The 23,343-nt window shown below is 39.3% G+C and overlaps 1 protein-coding gene across 3 annotated transcripts in view; it reads left to right on the top strand.

Annotated features, from left to right (window-relative positions):
- The window catches only part of DUS2 (dihydrouridine synthase 2), a 284,746-nt gene that overhangs the window by 118,235 nt on the left and 143,168 nt on the right, over positions 1-23,343 (top strand). For 2 of the 3 annotated variants that reach the window (XM_072423086.1, XM_072423084.1), the window contains exon 7: positions 11,747-11,794. The exons of the other annotated variant lie outside the window; for it this stretch is intronic. In XM_072423086.1, the coding sequence (XP_072279187.1) occupies positions 11,747-11,794 (48 nt within the window). The remainder of the gene's footprint in view (positions 1-11,746; positions 11,795-23,343) is intronic. 3 annotated transcript variants of the gene reach the window in all.

Raw genomic sequence — 23,343 nt, 5'->3', positions numbered from 1 at the left:
CATCTGCTGGCAGGCATGCAAACAACACTTGATAATGTCTCTTCACCAGCCCTTTCTTCTGCTGGTGGGTTAGGAGTCTGTGGGTCACATTACTCCTAATTATCACATGACATCTACTTTACAAGGAAGTGGCTGGCAACAGGAAGTTTCCTGAACAAGGTTTCCTGCCCTGACCTTTGTCTTGTCTGACCATTCTCTGTCTCACTCTAGCACCATGCTTTGTTGCTCCTAGTCAGCAGTCACCTGCCTTGGCGGGCGGGGGTGACACAACCTGGCAGTAGCTTGCTGCACAACATCTTCATCTCTAGAGGCTCTGGAGAAGACTGGGTTGTTGCTTAGACTCTGTGCCCTGTGCACGTCTCTACCCACTGGGCTGGTGACACAGAGGGTCCACCACCCTGCCCTGTGGAGCCATGACACGGGAAATAGTTATTAGTTAGCGTCACAGATCAGCAGCACAGATGATCTGGTACTTGTTGCTCTCCAGGTATATGTCAGATCAGCAGCAGTTTGTGTCCTTACCTTGCTTCAGGCTGCTCTGTCCAGGCCTTGGAGGTATAGGCATTGCCGGAGTTTTCCAGCTGATTTATATGCACCTACTCATTCAGTCCCCACCCAGCCTGCTTGTTAGCCTCACTATATAAGCTGTGTTCAGACAGACACTTTGCCTTTGAAATAGGTGTGTTTACCTGAGGCTCCAGTTCATGTTGCTTTCTAAGTGCTGATTCCCTGGTTCAGACCTTGGCTTGTTTGCATCCTGCCCTGACCTGTTCCTGCTCTGGTTTTCGAGATCGCCTATCGATTTGGTACTTCGCTCCAGTTCCATCGCAGTCAGCTGCTGTCTGCATGGCTGTGTCTGAGAGCCGCAACCTGGGTGCCGACGGCAGCAAAGCCCATCACCCCTTGTAGGGTGCTCTGGTAAACACCGGGCTGTTCCTTAGACTCTTGTTTAAGTTGCCCTTCTGATGTCCTTATTGCAAGGCAATCCTTAGTCCTGGGCTTTCAGTTTGCTACCAGGTAATCCTGCTTTTCATTCTGAAGATTCATTCTTCCAGGCACTTGGTCTTTAAAATGGTGATCCGGATCGGGCAGCGTTTGCTGAATCTGCCCGCTGTTCCTTGCGCCACAGGACAGCGAAGGAGTACTGCTCTTGAGTTTCGCCGGTGGTCTGCTGATTCCCAGTGAAATGACCCTGCTGTCCTTTCAATTCCAGCTAGGTTTGTCTGAAATGATTAAAGATTCTCTTGTGCGCTATTCTTCATCTAAGAGTCTGGATGCTGCCATGCAGCTTGCAATTAAAATTGACTGACGCTTCAAGGAATGTCGCCAGGAACGTGCCTTGCAATTTTCACAAGCTCCTATTCCTCTTGTTAACTAATCAGAGGCTACTAAACTTTCAGCAGAACCCGTGGAGACTAATCAGTCTGAACTGCCAGCCTCTAAGCGAATGCGCCGCCGAAGGCAAAACGTATGTTTGTATTGTGGAGGTAATAGACATTACAGAAAAAACTGTCCTCTCAAGCACCTAAAACTTTGGCTTAGAGGATGGTAGGGAGGACTCCTAGGCTCTTCTTTCAGCAATCCCTTTAAAAAGATTACATACACAGTTTAGCTTTTTATCCCTGACCAGAGTATCTGGCCTGAGGCCTATCTGGATTTTGGTGCATTCATTTCATTTTGAGACTTTGGAATTCTTGTTAATGCCTAAGCTAGTCAAATAACTCCTCCTAGGCATTCCATTGCTCCGCCAACACTCTCTAGTGATAGACTGGGTTTCTGGAGATGTTTTGGCTTGGAGTTCTGGCTGTTATCACAACTGACTTCTGAAGAATGAACCAGAATGTTCTGTTTGCCTGTCTGGGACTGCACCTTTGCCAGGCCTTTCTGACTCCTACAAAGGTTTTGTGGATGTTTTCTCCAAGCAAAAGGCAGAGACCCTGCCACCTCATCACCCCGGAACTATGTCTCCTAGAGGCCAAGTCTATCCCCTGTCTAGACCTGAGACTCAGCCTATGTCTGAATATAGTGTAAAATTTTGGAACTTTTAAGGCCAATTAAAGTAAAAAATCTTTTTAAAAAATCCACACTTTTTCAAAATTTAAAACATTCAAAGTATGCAAAATCCCTTGTCTAAACACCAGAAAGTGCTTTTACAACTTGTCTACGCGTTTCGCAGAGGACACATTCCGCTTTATCAGGACAATTTAGGAGATCTACAATATTAATACATGATCAAATTAATTCATATCAATATCAATTAATTCATATAAACAGAATATACATATGTATAAACAGAAAATATACACATACACACATGCCAGTGTTTAAAATCTATTACTGAGGTAATCTATTTTCTAATTTAAATTTTATAATATATAAGCACAAAATATACACATGATATATTAGTCAATATGATGTATGTATTATTGTCAATATATTAGTCACAATGATGCTCACATCAGTCCAACCATCTCCTTATCCTCTCTAGGATGTTATGAGAGATTGAAAACAAACAAAACAAACAATCGGGGGGGGGGGTCACGGTGCGGAGTACGTCTCCAATACATCTTTGTTAGCAATCAAAGATGTCTTGCCAAAGAACAACAGAAAGAAAATGAGTTTAGATTAAATAATTTCAAATGGTTATCTGCCAATTTTATGAGAGTTATATAATTATCTACTCTCATAATGAAGATTGTAATTTAATATATATTAAATAATTATAATTATCAAAAAGATCACCTCACTAATTGATTTTAAACACTGGCAGCTCAGTTGAAAAAGAAAATATTTAGTCATATATAGATCCTTATTTGAGAGAACAGATTATCTCATAAAGGAGAAGGCATTAATTAGTTATATATATAAGACACTTTAGTGTGCCCAAAGGCATTCTAACCATCAATTAAGTGTGCTATGATAAAAAGGCTTACCCATATGTTTTTAGCAAAAACACCCTCAGGGCAGAAGGATGTTTAATTACACTGGCCCTGTTTGACAAAGCAGGATAAATATATGAGTATGTAATATTACTTGGAGAGATCTAAGATCATTGTGAGTCATATTGATTAATATATAATGTGTATATTTTCTGTTTATATGCATATTCTCTTTATATAAATTATTTTTTTGATCATGTATTAAAATTTTAGATTTCCTAAATTGTCCTGATGAAGCGGAGTGTGTTCTCTGCGAGACGTGCAGACAAGTTGTAAAAGCACGTTCTGGTGTTTACACAGGGGATTTTGCATACTTTTGTTTTTAATTTATGAAAAAGCGTGGATATTTACTTCATATGGAAATAAAGGTTTTTAAAAATAATTTTACTTTGTAAAATAATTGGCCTTAAAAAGTCCCAAAATTATGTGCTGCTTTTCCACTTCCAAAAATGCCAAAAATGTTGGTTATCTAGATAGAGGATCTTCCATTTTTTTTTATGTCTGAATATATTAAAGAGAGCCTCAAAAGGGGTTTCATTTGCAAGTTTACCTAACTTGCTGGCGCTGGTTTCTTCTTTGTCAGATAGAAGGATGGGTCCCTGCGTCCCTGTATAAATTACATTGGAGTGAAAAAAATAACTGTTAAAAATAGATATCCTTTGACTCTGATTTCGGAATTGTTTGATCGTATCCAGGGTGCCACTGTTTTTACTAAACTAGATCTGCGTGGAGCCTACAACCCCATCCGAGTTAAAGAATTAAAAAAAAAAAAAAAAAAAAAAAAGGTCTTCTGCATTGTGCTTCACATCCCACTGCAAATGCCGGCAGCAAAAGCAAATTCCGGGGGTGGCCACCCCCAGAGTTTGCTGTTGCTGCTGGCATCTGCAGTGAGATGTGAAGCACAATGCAGAAGTTCTGCATTGTGCTTCGCATCTCACTGCTGATGCGGGCAGTGGTGTGGCCGGGACCCGGGTGGTGTTTAAAAGCAGATTACTCAGTAATCTGCTTTTAAATTTCCCGGCCACGCCCCCGACGGACCGGCGCCCTGGCATCACAGCAGGACCATCGGAACGCCGCTGGAGCATGGGGCAAAGGTAAGGGGGGCTCCTAAAGTTACCCTGAGTGTGACTTGGGATTACCGCTTTTTGCATGTAAAAGCCACCCCGAGTCAAACTCGGGATTACCCCTAGGGGGGTTAAAGGGAAATCTTGGAGGAAAGCATATAACATGATGCGGGGGAGCAGCATCTAAGCATCTAGGATATAAAACTCTATGAACATGATCAAAAATAATAGGTGTATCAGGTCTTCTGTCTAACAGATTTTTAAAGAATGACTGTGCTGGAACTGATTCGGGTATTCCTCTTATCCTGATGTTATGTTTCCTACCCCTTTTGCCCATGTCCTCTAGGTGCCTGTTGATGGAGATTAGATGCCTATTATGGGATTCCATGACCTGCTCCAGTCTGATGATAACCTGTGAATGCTGCATTTCTGCCCCCATAAGCTCCTCTACTTTTTCTGATAATGATAAAAGTATTTGTTTAAATCTGTAATTATTGCAGAAAAAGTGCCTTTTATATCAGCTGCTATTAGATTCATGTCAGCCAGAGTGAGAGGTCTAGAGGTAGGAGAACGTACCATTAGTTCTAGGGGCGACATAAAGTCCTTACTGGAGCAGTCTCTTCATATTGGATCGTTTTGTCTCCGAGGGCTCTGCATGCTGAGAACAAAAGATCTGAGATGTCCTGTGCTGCTGAGTCTGATGTTGGCTTCGGTGTCCTGACAGGAGCCGTGCCTTTTGAATGTTTGCTCATCCTTCATTGTATATTGTCAGGAAATGCAGATATTGGCTGCTTCTCTGCCGGAGCTCTCTCACATTGTGGCCATACTGCCCACACACCAAGCCACACCCCTTTCGTTATTGAATGTTGGTGCTTCCAAGGCTTTGGCCACATGGGAAGCCTCGTGGAGTTTGGGAAATACTTAAGTTTTTCTGCCTGAGGAAGCCTGCAACCACAGACCACAAGGGCATTAGTATAGTTCCAAAATTCCCTGCCTGGGAAGAATGCCTTATTTGAAGCACCCCACAGACCTCCAGGGACCTAATCCAACTGTTCCATACATGGGCCTTGATTGAATTATGAGGCAAGTTCTGCATCTTTTTTTGCTATCCATTCTTTCCTTAACAATGCATTGGAAAACAAGGAATGGCAAGAAGGTAATTTTGCTCCAGGGAGATCTCAGAGTCATGAAAAGTGACCCTGCAGAACCTGCAACATTAGTTTTTAATCACTAGAGTCTCCTAATTAACATGGGATACCCTTCCTATTTTTATAAACTCACCTACCTCCCATGAACTGGAAGAAAAGCTAATAGAATGATCATTTTAAACATAGCAGCATTAATGACCTATATTGTGTTGGAATAAATAAATTAGTCCTTTCTTCTTGAAAGTGATTAGGTGATAAGAAACTCTTAACCTTTAGCACTAAAACCATATGAAATGGAGGACTGATTTTAGGGACAAGTTGTAGCCAATATCACGGTTTTAGCAATCGATACATAATGCTAGTCTGGAATACTTTTTCAGTGTATATGGTTACAGTTTTTCGCAATACTCCAAGGCAGGGGTGTCAAACTCAAATACACAGAGAGCCAAAATTAAAAGTCGCAAGCCAAGCTTGAAATTTATTGAAAACATTTAGGAAATTTTTCCTTCTTATTAGATATAATCCTTTTTCATATGGAAACAGAAGTTTTGCTTCACATTCAATCTGGTGCTGGAAATGCCAGACGCGGCCAATGCGGAGCTAAATCCTATGAGTGGTGCGCCGCTGATACGCCATTAAAATAGCGCCACAACTAAATTTCACTGCATTTTTTGCGTCCATAAAACAGTCCATTGTGGGGCCACACATAGGCAGAGAGCCCGCTGGTTCAAAGATGGGAGTGATGCCGGGAATTGTAGTAGCAGCACTATTATAATGCAGCAGCGGTCCAGCTGCAGTTCATATTTAGGATTCCTTTGGGGGCCAAAAGAAAGGATGTTGGGGCCCAGGTTTGGCCTCCGGGCCAGAGTTTGACACCCCTGCCCTAAGGTATTCAACTAGTTTAGTTTGTGCCTGAGAATGTCAGTTGTTGATACTTCTGAAAAACTCTTCTGTTAGTATAGTGATATCGAACCTGTATGAGTTTCATTCGTATCAAGCTTCTATATATCCTTAGGCCTGTAGATGGACATAAGACTGTCTGTATATAGATGAAGAAGACTGGAGGGAGGGGGTTTCAGTTTCCTTTTACATCTGTAATATATGCCAGAGATAAACGTATTCTGTTCAGAAATGTACTCATATTGCATAGATCTAGAAAAATACAACAGAAATACATTTAGGAAAAGAATGTGGGGGGGGGGGGGGAAAAAAGTGGCTTTTATTTTTTCTATTTTATTTTTTTTTTTTTTGAGATTTTAAACAAAGTAGAAAAGGTAACAAAACTTGAAAACAGAGACCCTCATGATGAGTAGAAAGCATTATATAGACAAAGCAAAATGAAAAACACAGCAACACCCATGTAATAACAATTATCGAACATGTTTTATCGAAAAACAAGAAATAAAAGTAAGTTGAACAAATTTGCATATGTGCAAATGAAAAAGAGAAGAAATAAGGGGGGGGGGGCAAGAAAACTGGAAAGAAGAAAAGAAAAAAGGGAAGAGAAGGGGGATCAAAATAAAACAGGATCTAAATAAGAATAGGGGAGTGTAGAATGTGCTCTGTTTAGGGTGCCTTGGATTTACCGATGGACAAATAGATCTTACAAAAGGGAAAGGTTTATTTACAGCTTAGGATAATATTTACATATGATTTTCAATACAAAAGGGAAGAAGGTAAAGGGTATAATAGGAAAGGGGAAGGAAAGGGGTCTAGCTCTATCTCTAGCACATGGTCAATCTCTCACACAACCATACACACCAGGGTTTTCTCTCCTTGAACCACACCCCACTGCAGGCCCAGATCGAATCACATTGTTGATTCATCCTTGGTGAAGTCTTGATCAAGAGGTCACACAGATTGTCCTTGTCCCAGGCTTGGGATTGTTGTCATATACCCCTGCCCACTCCATTAAGACTGAAGTTATATTTAACTGGTTTGGGCAGAAACAGCCACCAAATGCTCCAACTAGCCAAAGTGTTATTGATCCTCAGGCCTCCACACATGGAAGATCAATCATTGTCTCTGTTAAGCAGTCCTTTGACTGCATCTGTCTCCACAGATAATGATGTTTATAGCTTGTTTCCAAGAAGGCAGACTTGTTTTTACATACAAGTCATATTCATATCAATTTTGGTCACTTCCAACAGGGAGGGAGCCAAACTAGTTGGACACAGGGTAAGAGGGGGAGGAAGGGAAGACAGGCAAAGGGAGAGGAAAAGAAGACTTCACAGTATTCATGTATAGAGTTGAGAGAGAATCACCAGGGTAATTTTTTGCTTTTGAATTATGTTTTGTTTTTTACTAATAAATACACTGTTTAGGTAATGGATAGGATTGCATAAAATCATATGACATGTCGGTGCATGGGGAATATGTGGATTAAACCCGTCCTTGTTCCCCAAGTGGTATTCACTTTTTAACATTTGGCTACTGAAGTCCATTCTGCCTGAAGGGTTTCTGGTATGACACACCAACCTCTATCCAAAAGCTCAACTAGATACATTTTTAATAGCTATCATGTTGCTGTTAATTGAAGTGAATACAAATAACATGTAAAGACAAAGTGGTGAAAAGAATATCTTTTTCATTTATGTGCATTTACACTGCAGTACAGGTGTTTTTGATTTCTAAATACAGCTAATGTGTGGTTCAATTGTATGTGATCACATGATTCGTAAAATAGGAAGAACAATTGACTGGGTATTCTCCAGAGGGGTGTAACTAAGCGGCTACCTGGTAGCTGCCAGGTGTTATCCAGAGCAATCCCCGGGTCAGTGGCAGCTGACCAGAGGGGTTAGAGAACTCAGTGCAAGCACCGAGGGGGCTTGCGTGGCCAAGAGGGTAAAGGTGAGGTGGCAATCAGACAAAGTCTATAAACAAGATCCGAGGTCAAGGTCAGGCCGCAATCAGGCAAAAGTCCATACACAAAATCCAAAGTCAGGGTCAGACGGCAAACATGCAAAGTCCAAGGGTTCAGTAAACAAGATCCTATACACAGCAAGGCAGACAGAAAAAGCACCTTTGCACTTGGAGTTAGACAAGCTAAGACCATGGGATTGCTCAGGCAACTTCCTGTAGTAGGAAGTGCCTTTAAATACCTGCAGAAATCCAGCAATAGGCTGTAGAAACATAGGGTGTGTATGTGTTGCCTCACAGATGAGGTGAGACACACCCACGCCAGCTCAAACACCAGTGCAAGTCTCCAGCAGGAGGGAAACTCTGGCATGGAATACAGGTAGTGGGGTTACTCTAGCTGAAAGATAGGACCCGGCGCCCGTGCCTCCAATTAGGAGCAGTGGCGCTGGCACGACCCGCAGGGCTAACAAATACTTTGACAGTAACCCTACTGATATGTAAAATTTGGAAAGAGAAGTTGGGAGCTGGGCTTACAGTAGTTAGAGGGAGTGGTAGGGGCTCCCACAAAAGGAAGGTCAGCCCTGTGTATGAGCACTCTAACATATTTGCAAAGTTAGGTAAAGATTTGCAGGTGACAAACCCCTACATTTTTTACTGCTCCCCCTAACAGCCAGTAAGGAATGTAATGCAGGAAGGTGTAGACAATTGGTTATAACTGGGGACCTGATGAGGTGAACTGATAGTATAGTCAAGCATACTCTGTCGCCTGGATCTCTTCAACCAAATGATTTGTAGTCTCTCTAGTGCCAGGGTTTGGCATGTGGTGGACGGAGTAGACAAATTACTGGGGGCTGGGCATGAGCCAGCTGTCCTGGTCCATGTTGGAAGAGGATTGCACTGGACTGAATTTCAATCGAGTTCAACCTATATGTTAAATATGGTTTTCACCTAAATTGAAAAGGGTTTGTTGTGCTAGGGGAAAGATTTATAGGAATAGTAGAGGAATATTTAAACTAAGACAGAGGGAAGTGGGACAGTCAAAAAGGTTGTTAGAAAGATCAGATGGGTCATTCACCATTGGAGGGTGGATTGGGGATAGTTAAGGGGAGGGCTATGGTTAAATATAAGGCGTTTCCCATGTTACACACAAAAGTTGGCATGCATATTACTAATATATGTACCGAAAAACAAAAGGATTTGGCAAACACTGCTGGTAAATGCAGCAATGGTTTAAAGAGTCTCTTAACTAATGAAGTCTCGCAAACAGAATAGGGGAGTTGGAAGGCTATGAAGAGCACTATGACTTAGTTTGTATTGCTAAATCCTGACCTGTTCTTCACATGACTGAGCTTTTAACATTCCTGGGTATACTCCTGAATGCGTGGTCTGATTGGCAGCAAAGTAGCAAATATCATTTATTATTGATAAATGTAAAGTTATGCACTTGGGGGCCAACAACATGCATGCTTCATACTGTCTAGAAGAATACATTTGGGGAATCAAAAATGAAAAGGATCTGGGGTTTTTGGTAGATCGCAAACGTATTAGTATGCAATGCCAAGCTGCAGTTTCTAAAGCTAGTAAAGTATTAATTATCTTTCTTGTATTAAAAAACGTCACAATCGATCACAATCTCTGCAGGGATTCTTTACAGTAGGTCTGTGAAAATGTATATAAAGCTACGTACACACTTCCAATTATTATCGTTGGAAAAGGAATGACGAACGATCCTGCACGATATCTACGAACGATCGTATAGCACCGATCCTGCACATAGAGATAACGACACGATCGTTCATAGATATTGTACACACAATAGATACGATCGTTTGAGCGATAGAGGAACTATGTGCACGACAGGAAAGTGAACGAACGTTCGTTCATTACGCATGCTCAGACCATGGACGATCAACGAACAATCGTACACACGAACGATGTTCAATGATCATCGTCCAATCCGATCCGCCGGTCCGGTCGTTCGTTTCCAACGACTTTCCTCGTTCGTCGGCGTCGTTGGTTACTTTTTTTACGAACGATTTTTGCCCAATCGATCGTTCATCGTTCGTTCGTTTTGAACGATAAAAACTGGAAGTGTGTACGCACCTTAAGGAAAAGACAGAAGGGGTTTTAAATGAGGCCAAGGTAAAGTTTTTATATATATATATATATATATATAAATATATATAAAATTATTTAAAGGTTTACAATGTGGTATTAATACAGCATCACATACTTTACCTTGGTCACATTTAAAACCCCTTCTGTCTTGTCTCTTTATTTTTTTTTTTGTCACTAGTAAATAAGAAATACCATATCCACCCCATGCATTATATATCTGTGAAAATGTGTAAATTGCTCTGAGTTTTAGGAAATTCTCTAGATTGCTTTAAGAAAAAGCTGGATGCTTTTCTAGAAGCACACATTATAACTGGGTAATAAAGTTTAAAGTAACAGCAACAGTCTGTTGATGCAGGCAGCATCTGATTGCTTAATAAAGAGTGGCATAAATCTAGGTAAGACTGGGGCTTGTTTAGTAAGAAAAGTGTAGATAAAGAACAACATTGGAAAAGAAGGGAAACGAGGTAGGGGGTGAAAACAAAGGTGAGTTGGGAGAACAGAATTTTAACTTTCACCCATGACATGGATGTTATTCACTTGTTCACTGGTTCAGAACTGCCACTCAGCCCTCAAAAACTTTGTAATAAAAAAAAGTGTAACCTTTGCACAGAAAAAAAAACCTAATCTATCCTAGGATTAACACCCCTTGCTAATAATAATGATAATTCTAGGAGGGAAAACAAAATGGGACCTAGATGTTTAAATTACCAAAAGTTTTATAAACTCTCAATGGGGTCTATTTATAAATTATTTTCTGTAAATTTGTCTAAAAGGTAATTTGCTGACAGATATTCGAATGTCTCTACTCTTTCATTTTAGTGCCAAATAAAACAATGACTCCTGCTAACTAGTTGGCAGTTGTAAAAAGTGCACACATTATCACACTAATGTTATCACATTAGGAAATGCTATGTATGAATGTATGAACGCATATTAGGGAATATTTTTAGGTGAATTGATTTGAATTGAGGAAACATTTATAAATACATCCCAATGTCTTTATTCATTTCCAATGTATAAAAATGTAATTCTCTCAATAAAAGCAGCCCTATCATTATCAGGGTTTGCTATTTTCTGTCTGTGAGTTTAACGTTCTGAGGATGCAGGATTTTTTTTTTAATTTTTTTATTTGTATATTGTCTTTTATTTTGTTTTATTGGCTGTATGTGTACCACTGAGTGAATTTTCTCTCTTGTGATTGAACAGAAATGGGGAGAAAACTTTCTCAAAGAGAAGGAAATACATTTTTGGACATTTTTCCCTGGGACTCAGGGACAGGCTCTTCCATTGGAGGATTTTTTTGCCAATTACAACTGCATTAGAGAGACAGACAAGAATAAAAATAGAGCAGAGTATCTAATCACGTCTAACTATACTACAATGTTAAGGAGTGGTGTGGGAGACTTTAGCTTTAAAGCATTCCGCCCTTTATTTTTTTTTTTTTTTTTTTTTTTTTACACTATGGTACAATATGGTCTTTAAGCCAGAGCTACACTATTCATCAACTTTCTAGTATTTTTTGACTTTGCACTAAGAATTTTATTTTTTTTTATTTGTATTTTAATGTTTTCCTTGTACAATGTAAAATTTAACTAATATACAATATATATTTTTTTAGGGTGGGATGGGTGCAGCACTTCTGTCAAGGCCTGATAAAATTGAAGAAGTAAGTTCAAGTTTACATCTACAACAACCATTTTCAAAAAACTTGCTTTAGTTTTCTTAACCTGTTTTCTTTTGTCTAAGTTTTTTTATAACGTTGCTGTTATGCAGATAATATGATTTTCTAAACTTAGGTATTTTTTTGTGCTATCCCTGTTGTAAATTGGAACCCACATTTTACAGGGAGAAAAAAAAGCAATGCTGTTTCAGTAGGTGCAATTAGTTTACTTGATACATATATACATATATATATGTGTGTGTGTATGTGTGTGTGTGTATGTGTGTGTGTGAAGCTTCTCTTCCTCCCCCCACTTCCCCCTCACACACTGCCTGGCTCATAGGATACTAAGGGGAAGACAGGCAGGCTAAACATCCACTCATAGGACTGCAGCCAGCACAGGAGGATGGGCCGCGGCCCACCGGGACAATGCCTGGTCCTCCCAATGGCCAGTCCGGCCCTGTTGCCAGGGGAGCTGCAAAGCAGACACCGGCACACTTGCCTCCCGCCGCACCGCATATCTTAATTGCGGACCTTCCCACGTGCCAGCTGCAAGGCCTTCACGTGCCACAGCTGGCACGCGTGCCAAAGGTTCGCCATCGCTGGTCTAGGCCATGGACCCTTCTGACATTCTGTTGCCAGACTCAATGCAGGAGATGTGAGAACGGATTCAAAGACAAGAGTCTCTACAAATTAAAAGTTGTGGACATCCTCAGGATTAGTGACAAACACCTTAATGAGCTCCAGTCTGCCATTAGTCAGCCCCCTACCTCTGCGTCTTCGACTCCAGCCTCTGTCCCTTAAACTCCAGTACCCGCTCTACTTCCAGCCTCCATGCTGCCTTAATCTACGCTTAGGACTCTTACTCCTTCCCGCTACTGCGGTGACCCTAAGCTCTGTCATGGATTTATTAACCAAATTCAGCTTCAATTGCAGCCCTGGAACTTTCTTACTGAGCGAACCAAGGTGGCTTTTTTAATTTCCTTGCTGTCTGGGGAAGCCGTAGCTATATATATATATATATATATATATATATATATATATATATAATGTGTGTGTTTGCCCCAATTGGGGATGTAGGAAGAGATCTTTCACAATCCTTTCCAATGATAAGAACCGCACGATGCATGAATGAGTGCTGTACATACATGAAAAGGGGAGGGGGAGAGCGACGGAGCTGCACCCTGCTGCGCGCTCTCCCCCTTTACTTCCATTAGGATCGCTTGTTGTTCATCATCTGTGGATCCGCCAGGACGGATCCACGGACGATGAACAAAGCGGGCTGTACACACGCTTGATTCTCGCCCAATATAGGCCCTGAGGCGATTATCGGGAGAGAAAAATTTGACGTGTGTACGTAGCATAAGACTTGTCACTAATGGATCACCAGCAAAGAAGGTAGGCTTCTGTTGTGTAGCTTCAGGAACAAAAAAAGAAGCATTTTCCCCTAACTCCCTGTTTTTAAATTAAACTATCTTGGCCCTGTTGTTTATTTTCACCAATTTCTGCTGCCATTAGCAGTGATCATTGTTACACAGTATTTTCTTTCAGTAGGTGGCTGCCTGAAAATACTGTACAAATATTACTATATTTATTTTCTTCTCCTTCACTTTGTACTTTTTTTAATCCTAATCACCTCAAAACTGCATAGAGGATACAACAATTAGCCATAGCTAGCAACTTCACCTGTCAGGGGCCACAGTTAGCACTTAAAGGCTTGCGCTTCAGTGCTTTCCCAATGTAATTCGGATATAATTATCACCACTTGCAACCTACTTTAAGAATGATTCCTAATTTTGGCAATATACTCAACACCAAAAAAACTAAAGGTACCAATGGCTGATGGTGTCTCGGGGCACAATGCTGAACAAGAATCTTAGCTGTAGTTTGGGAAGTAGAGCAAATCTATATCTGGACAGAAGTAGAAAATAAGAGTTGGAGGGATTCCTTGAGCTGTTCATGACTGGATACCAGATAGTGGTTTTCTCCATCTGGAAGTGAGTCAGATCTGTAAATTGTAGGGAACAATGGAAATAGCTCTGTCAATGTCCCACCAGAAAAAGTAGCGAGCTTTTTAGCTAGAAAAAGACTCAATAAAAGTCTGATACTCTAACTTTGTTTGTTTGTTTCATACCTTCCATTGCAGTTCACAAACAGTTTCCAAATAAATGGAATTTTCTATCCCAAACAGTAGCAGTAACTGCACTTTTTCAGAAGAACTGTGCACACTTACACCTCCTAGTTCACACTTTCTCACTGTACTTTTAATAGGGCATTTTCAATCCACATTGTTTACTTCATCAATCTTCTGTGCCTATTAACCCTATTGAGTAAAGTGTTTTAGGATATTGTATAGCGAAGGGACTGCAATCAACTTTCCTAAAAGAGAAACAGGAGAGAATGTGGAGAAATTTCAGGTGGTCTGAGGAGATAAATTCTGTCTTTGTTAGCATGGTGCTTGGCACATTTGAGGGGCAATGTAATCACTGCTCGACGATGTCTGGAAATTGGGTTATGTAGAAGCTAGTGCACATAGACCTTCACAGATTTTATAGACCTTCATAGATTTTAAAAGTATTTATGTAAAGGTTAGAAATACTGCTCCCTGAGACTGTAGATACAGGTGGGCAAGCAAAGCATATAGGCATGGCGTTTGGTTCTCGTGAATTTACTTCTTTGCTAAGGTCCTCTTCTGTATCCTGCTTTTTATTTCCTGTCTTTATTGTCATAACTGTGAGAGAAGCAATTGTAGCAATACAATGCCTGGGGCTTGTAAGCCCTTTCTAACAGGGTCTGTCATCGCACATGAAAGGCTTATTTCTACTGGTACTGCTCTGTCAACTTTTTTAGTTTAACCTTTAGGATTTTGGTTCCTCATATTTGCTTATTTTAGTAAAGCTTACCAAAAAAAAAAAAAACATAAAAATGGTTACTGTGCTCAGAATCACATATGTTCCAACCAATTCTCATTTTGCCATTATACCAAAAATGAATTATCTGACTGAAAAAAATCTGCACAATCCCATCCATTGTTCATATCCACATATGCACATAATTATAAAACAAATGTAAATCATAACTTGCTGATGTTTATTTTTGTTTTTTTTGTTTTTTTTTTAAAAACAACATAGGTACATATTATAAAATCAGGGTAGCAATTCTACAAAAAGAAAATTCAAACCCACAGTAATGATTGTTAAAAAAACAGAGGCAAAATAGGTAGAGAGGAGAAGCAGAATGAAATCAAAGATAAAAATAAAGGGAGAGTGGCTAAAATTATTTAGTATTAGAATAAAATATAAAGTTCTGAGACAGCTATATAAACCTTTTACTCTTTGTAGTATATAACCAGAATATAGATAACTTACATTAGGAAACACTAGATACAAGTAGTCCCCGGGTTAAGGACATCCAACATACAGAGGAAATCTAGTTAGGAACGGAGCTTCCCCGCTGCCTCGTGTGCAGGACGGAGACTTGATGGGGTTGGGGGGGTTTGTATGACTTGCAGAAGAAATCTTTTGTTAAACGCAGCTGAGGTTGTGGGTGGTCTTAAGAGTTCAGCTGATCTTTAGCATCTTGTAACTTTTTAATGACAAGACAAATGGTAGCTGATTTTTTTTTTTTGCGTATCAAAGCACCACTAGCTGTGAATGTCTAGGCTCCATAAGGATTTTTTTTTTTTTTTGCTTTGTTTGTGATTAATTACCAATGGGGATTTTCTACAGTAACTGATACTATTCTGCCGAATAATATGTTGCGACAAACATCTGTCCTAATTTATTAAAATAATGTACCTATTCAAACTTACATACAAATTCAACTTAACCCCCCTTGTGGTAATCCCGAGTGTGACTCGGGGTGGCTTTTACATGCAAAAAGCGATAATCCCGAGTCACACTCGGGATAACGTTAGAAGCCCCCCTTACCTTTTCCCCGCACTCCAGCGGTCCCGCTGTGATGCTGGGGCGCCTGCATCACAGAGTAGTCTGCTTTTAAATACCACCCGGGTCCCGGCCATGCCGCTTCTCGCATCAGCAGTGAGAGGCGAAGCATAATGCAGGACTTCTGCATTGTGCTTCAAATCTCACTGCAGGTGCAAGCAGCAATAGTAAATTCTGGGGGTGGTCACCCCCGGAATTTGCTATTGCTGCTCGCATCTGCAGTAAGATGTGAAGCACCATGCAGAAGTCCTGCATTGTGCTTTGCATCTCTCTGGAGATGCAGAGCAGCAGCGTCTGTGTGAGGCAGGCTGGACATCCCCACTCACGTCACCCGGGAGGATGAGTCATCTTCCGGGTGGTGTGAGTGGTGATGTGTTGGAGGGTGTGTCCGGGAGGGAAATTTAAAAGCAGATTACAATGTAATCCGCTTTTAAATGGTTTTTACAGTACAAAAACACCACACAACATGAAATAAAAATAAAAGTACATTTTTAATTTTATATTTTATTTTAAGATTACATTGTTGTCTATTATTTAATTATTTTTTGAAATTATTATTTACAATTATGTTTTATATTATAATTTATGATTATTTTATAATAAATAAATATTATAATTATCATACCCGGGAGTTAATCCTAAGAATTACAGGCCCACACTATAAACAAAAATGTCATGCAAAAAAATAGGATCACTTTTTGCATCAAATAACTGACAGAATTAGAACACTAGGGGGGTTAAGAACAAACCTACAGTCCCTATCTCGTATTTAACCCAGGGACTACCTGTTTAAGGTATATATTGAGCTTAAGTATCTATATTATTATTAAATAGTTGTGACCAAGGTTTACAAGTTTTAAAGAAATTTTCTTTTACTTTTGGTGGGGGTTTAAGTAAATATTTTTCATAACTTCTTTGGCTATTACCTTCAAAAAGAAAATAAGATTGACTTCCGGTTCCAGTGCCTCATGGGGTAGCAGCGTGACATGAAGACTCGCTCTCACCCAATCTTCACCCAGCTGTAATCCGCTATCTTCACGTCCCTGCTCTACAAACGACACATTTTTTCCGCTGCTGCTATTTTTTTTCCTCTCTGCAGACAGCTAGCAGTGTGAGAAGAGGTTATTTCTCTTCACTTTGATACATTATTAGAGCTGATAGTTTGGTATGTACGCTGTTGTTAAAGGGGCAGTGTATTGCAGAAACTTTTTGTTTATTTGAGCCTTCCCTAGACAACATCACTATATTGTTCAGTAATTGGGGAGAAAAATCTGCTAAACTAATAACAGGAGTACAGATGGAGAAATTTCTTGAGAATGCATCGGCAGAGTGCCCTCAATCACTGAAGCAGCAATAGAAAAAAACCTGCATAAAGCCTGCTAAAATGGTGGAATCCCCTCCTATACAACTTCAACAGGATACAATTTTTTGATGCGGTAGCTGTGTTATTGAAACCTACACTACAAGAGGTTATAGACCTAGCAATAAGCAAAGGAATATTAACGATCAGGCAAGAGTTAAAGAAGCAGTCCCAGCGTATACATAGTGCTGAAGATAAAATTACCACAGTGGAAGATGATCTCTTAAAGGCACAGAGCACCATAATGAAAAAAAAAAACGTATAGATAGTTTGTCTGATAAGATTGATGAACTGGAGAATAACAACCGTAGAAATAATTTGCGAACTCTAGGAATTCAGGAAAAGTTTTCTCTGTAACTTTCTCTTTGCTCTAATACTATCCCACAGCAACTGGGGATTAATAAGCTATGCCAAGTTGAGCGAGTATATCGCTTTCGACAGCAGAGGAAAAAGAGCAATATCCCTAGGCCCATGATTGCACGGTATCGTGAGTATGCAGACAGATCAACTATATTGCAATCTTTTCGCTTCCATAGAGAACTAACAGTGGAGGGGTGGGGGGGGGGGGGGGGGGGGGGCGTTAGAGTGTCAGCTCCTCTGTACAGAGACTGATGGGGGGGGGCAATGTATTCATTTTTGCTGATTACTCTGCGGAGGTGTCCCGAAAAAGAAAAATGGTCCAAAAAATTTGCTCAACACTGCATGAGTGACAATATGGATTTCGTGTGGCCTACCCTGCTACTTTACATATCATGAATTTTCAGTGCAAATTATGTATTTACAAATTATAAGGAAGCTGAATATTTTTTTGGAAGAACGGCTCTCTATTCCAGAGCAAATAAAAGGACTGATATATTTGAACCAAGTATCAGATATTGTTGAATCGCATAAATCACCGTGATCACCTAATTCAATATTCTCTACAGAATCAACACGCAGATCTGAATGCAATATTAAAATATCATAAACGCAATTAAAAACACAACAAGAAAAGGATAGAATGAAAAAATAGAAGAATTTTATCTTTGAGAAGGGGCACCAAAATGATTATAATAACATAAAGGCGTGAGATGGAAAATATGTTTTTTGTCGAGTGTGGATTTCCGAATAAATAGTTTTGATTCCAAAATGTCACCTGTGAGGAAAAAAGGAGGTCTACTAAAATTAGTTTTCTTTGGATTTTTTATTTTTTTATTTTTTTTTTCTCTCTCTGACCTGTACTCGAATATCCATTAAGGGAGATTGCGAGTCTATTTGGAATAAAATAAACAATTGGGGTGAGATGTATGGTTATACAAAAAAAAAATATATATTGATTGATAAAATGTTCCTATTGTTAAAAATATGTAATATTGTTCTGGTTAACCATTGAATGTTAAGGGACTAAGGTCCCCTAATAACAGGATGTCTGTTTTAGGACATTTGAAAAGGCAGAGGGCAGATATGGCACTATTACAAGAAACCCACTTGCACATAGATGAATTGGATAGGATGAAAAATTGCCTTACCTACCCTTTGGGGTAGGTAAGGTAATTGGTTCCCCAGCGATAGGAAAGAAAGCAGGAGTACTTCTCCTTTTCCATAAGAATCTTAATTGTGAACCAGTTGATACAGAAGTGCATCAGCTGGGAAGAGTTGTTAAAGTGTAGAGTTATCACTCTATAATGTGTATGCACTAAACTCTCCCACCATAGCGTTTTTTATGATGTTACCAGTAGGCTCCTTCAGGAGCCTAATGTTAACAAACTTGTGGGAGGGGATTTTAATTCTGGTATGTATGTCAATGAAGACAGAACTATAGGACATTCTCAAGGAATAAAAGCAGTTTCATTGTATTCGGGTACTATATTAAGTGATTTTGTGCACGCTAACAACTTGCATGATTGTTGGCGTTATCATTTTCCGTAAAAAAAAAACAATATTCATTTTATTCGTGTGTACATGCCTCCCAATCCAGGATCGATTATTTATAATGTTCAGAATCATTGCTATCGTTAGTTGACAAGCCAGATATTTTGACTATAGCATTATCTGACCATGCCCCCATAGCAGTGTTTTTGAAAGAAATACAACCAAAAGGAGAATCATGGATATGGAGGTTTCCAACATATTTAGGAAATGATAATAGCATTTCAAGCAGAATTAAAATCAGCCTGGTATACTTATACAGCTACCAATTTCATGTACAAATCTGATCCGGTCCTATTTCCGGTCCCAGGGAAAGCAAATACGAGAGGTCTTATTATATCTTATATAGCATCTAATAAAAAACAGAGTGAGAAGGCCTACATTACAGCTTTGCAAATGTTACGTCAAGACCATAGTAATTTTACAGAGAAACCAACCTCTGGAAATAAACAAGTTTGGTTAAAAGCTAAAACAGAATTTGATAAATGGGAAGAAAAACAAGAAATATTAAAAAAAAATTATGATTTACGATTCCATAAATATGGTAATAAGGCTCGAAAACTTTTGGCTAAACTCGCACACCACCAAAGAAATCAAACATATATTCAAGCATTGTATGGTAGATCGGGGGAACTGACTACGCAACTTAAGGATATTAATAATATATTGGAAAGGTTTTACACTCAATTATATAAGCAAATGCTAAAACCAAATTAGGAGGCAAAGTGTTTTGATACATTGCAGATGCCTAGCTTAACAGAGGAACAAAGGGAATTTCCTAATGCTGATATTACTGAACAGGAATTAAAAGGAGCCATAGTAAATTTGGTAAATGGTAAAGCCCCTGGCCCAGATGGGCTGATAGCAGAATATTACAAAATTCTCAAAGAAGATATTATGGAGGATTTAGGTAATGTCTTATAAATTGATGTGGCAGACTGGAACGTTCCTTCCTTCGGGAAAAGAAACATATATTAAAGTTCTTCCAAAACCGGGCAAAGACCTTAGACAACCTTCAACCTATCGCCCAATATTGTTGATCAACCTAGATGCCAAAATACTCTCTAAAATATTAGCAGATAGGTTAGCAAAATATTTACCATCTATAATATCCCCTATGCAAGTAGGGTTTGTTAAAGTTAGATCTATCCGTAGAGTGCTCACGGTCCTAGAATATGCAATATGTATGTATTGGAAAAACACCAACGTCCCTTTATAAACTGAACTATCCACCGTTGTTTCATAAAATATATAGCTGCCTGTATCATTGATGGGACGTTGCCACCTCAATAAATGATTTCTTTCCCTCGTCTTCTGTATCTACTACAATTTATGCCACTTTTGTTGAAACATACATTTGTATAAGCTTTAAATAAAGCATTTATTAGATTTATATGTATGGTAAAGAGGCCTAGCATTTCACTGACTAAATTATACCTTCCAGGATTGGAAGGTGGTATAAATTTCCCCAATGTTAGATTTTATATTTTAGCTTGCAATCTTAGACATGTTATAGATTGGATAAGAGGGTCATTTTACCACTCAAATACTCAATTGGAACAAGCCTCGGTATATCCGTAGCATTTAACGCCATTACTGCATAATAACATTTCACAACTACCTCAGAACCTTAAACATAATATTCTCATTCGAGATACCAAAATTGCTTGGAGAGAACTTAGACGTAATTTGGAGTTGCCATGTTCCCTGTCTAAATCTACCAATTAAAGGCAATCCACAATTTCGTCAGGGATTAGATTATAAGTGTTATCAAATATGGGCCGATAAGGGAGGACAGTAGGAGATTTGTTTAAAATGTGAGTATGAAAGAGTTACACCGAAACACAGTTTTAGGGAATGTAACCAAATGCAGAAATTATGGAAGAATGTATTACCTTATATTACAAGAATAACAAAAATAAAATTGGTTCTGGAACCGTTACTGTGTGTATTTGGGACCTGGAACTCACAAGTAAGAAGTATAAAGAAAGGACCTAAATTTTGGATACTACTGTGTTTGTTAGAAACACGCAGAGCAATAATGTTGCAATGGATCCATAAGGATCCACCTAAATTGAAAATGATTGACTCTACAATGCGGATGGTCCACTATAGGGATCTATTGGAGGTAGAGGAATTAAAAGGAGGTAACAATTATTATTATTAATATTAATAAACAGAATTTTTATAGCGCCAACATATTACGTAGCACTGTACATTAAATAGGGATTGCAAATGACAGACTAATACAGACAGTGATATAAGAGGAGAGAACCCTGCCCTGAAGAGCTTACAATCTAGTAGCAATGCAACTAAGTTCTTTGATAAATGGTACTCCTATATGTAATACACTCTAGATCCAGAAAGTCTGGGTCAAGTTTTACTACGGCATCATCACTCTACATGGTATAATGCTTTTCATAAGGTAAAAGTAAATGGTTGTTCTGATTAAACCTGGGGGCAATATAACTGTAACATAGAGAAAGAAAATGAGTTAGAATTTGGCAAAGAAAGGCAGCAGGAGCAGATCAGAGAGATATTTATTTTTTTGTTTGTTTTGTTTTTTTTGTTTGTAGAGGGAAAATGTAGAAAAAGAAGACAATTGAATATAAAATAAAATATATTACAGTAGTGAATTTGACAAATTTAATGCACTGTAAATTAGAAAATATTTATTTATTTGGGATAATATCTAGTATGAAATGATCACAAGTATAAATGAGCATTCACATAATTTTTATGTGCACTAAAATGTAATAATATTGTTTATGTGTGTGCATGTGTGTGTGTGTGTATATGTGTGTGTATGTATGTGTATATATATATATATATATATATATATATATATATATATATATATAGTATTTATTTATATTTCAGTATATGAATCTGTATCTGTATAAACAACACTATTTTATATTCTGGATTTTTTAATGAACACTTTGTTTTTATATGTAACTGTCTCTCTGTGGATATAAATAAAGTTTAAAAAAAACAACATAGATTGGTAGAAATATTGGCTTTTCCATAATCTAGTGAGATGTAACAGCTGCAAAAAGTATTTGACAAACTAGTGTTCAAAACTGGATTGGAAAGGTATCAATATTTACTATGAAATGCCAAATCTGGCGCAGGCTTGGTAAGATAGCCTGTTGTATTGGAAATATATCTAAAAATGGAGTTCCGATAACTAGTGAGATTTTTACATTTCTACATAATAGAGTGAGTACCTGATTCTTGATTACATCTCCAACACATTGGACTAGAGTGTTCCGCAGATGCACTCCATCTGCTGGCAGGCATGTGAAGAATATCTGAGACTGTCTCTTCACCAGCATTCCTTCTGCTCCTGGGTTAGGAGTCTGCGGCTCACATGACTCATGTTCATCACATGACATCCCCTTTTTTAAGAAAGTGGCTGGCAACAGGAAGTTGCCTGGACAAGGAGTTCCTTTCGGTTCTGCTCCCAGGTTTCTGCTGTTCTAGTTTGCGCCCCCTTGTTTCTGACCCCGGCTCGTTTCCTGACTATTCCTGATCACTGCCTACCCTGACTTTTGGCTTGTCTGACCATTCTTTGGCTCTCTCTCTGGCACCGCACTTCGTTCCTGCTAGGTAGCAGTCACCTGCCTTGGTGGGCACAGGATCCCAACCTGTCAGCAGCTCACCACAAAACAGCCTCACCTCTGGAGGCCCTGGAGAAGGCCAAGCTGTTGCTTAGACTCTGCGCCATGTGTACGTCTGCCCCCACTGGGCTGGTGACACAGAGGGTCCACCACTCTGCCCTGTGGAGCCATGACAGTTTGTCTAGGCCAGTGATGGCTAACCTTTTTGAGCCCGAGTGCCCAAACTGCCACACAAAACCAAAGAATTTCCTCAAAGTGCCAGCACGTCAATTAAACCTTAATAACAAGATTTTAGTATCTAAAAACTCTTTATAAAGTTGCCTGAACTAAACCAAATTCAGCTTCAATTGCAGCCCTGGAACTTTCTTACTGAGCGAACCAAGGTGGCTTTTTTAATTTCCTTGCTGTCTGGGGAAGCCGTAGCTTGGGCTTCACCTCTCTGGGAAAAGGGCGATCCTTTTCTAGGAGACTTCAATGAATTTCTACAGAACTTCTTTAAGGTCTTTGATGAACCTGGCTGGGGCTCTTCTGCAGCCTCAGAAATCTTGGGCCTACGTCAAGCCTCCCTCTTGGTCGGCCAGTATGCAGTGAAATTTCGAACCCTGGCTTCTGAAATAAATTGGAACAATGACGGCCTGGTGGCAGTATTGGGGCAGGGGGTTGCAGGCTATATTAAAGGACGAACTTGCTGGCCGTTACCTTCCCTCTACCCTCGATGAC

The sequence above is a fragment of the Pyxicephalus adspersus genome, chromosome 9 (assembly GCF_032062135.1).
Source record: "Pyxicephalus adspersus chromosome 9, UCB_Pads_2.0, whole genome shotgun sequence".
NCBI classification, from domain to species: Eukaryota; Metazoa; Chordata; class Amphibia; order Anura; family Pyxicephalidae; genus Pyxicephalus; species Pyxicephalus adspersus.
Note: the sequence above shows the minus strand (reverse complement) of the source record. Positions and strands in the feature narration are given on the sequence as shown.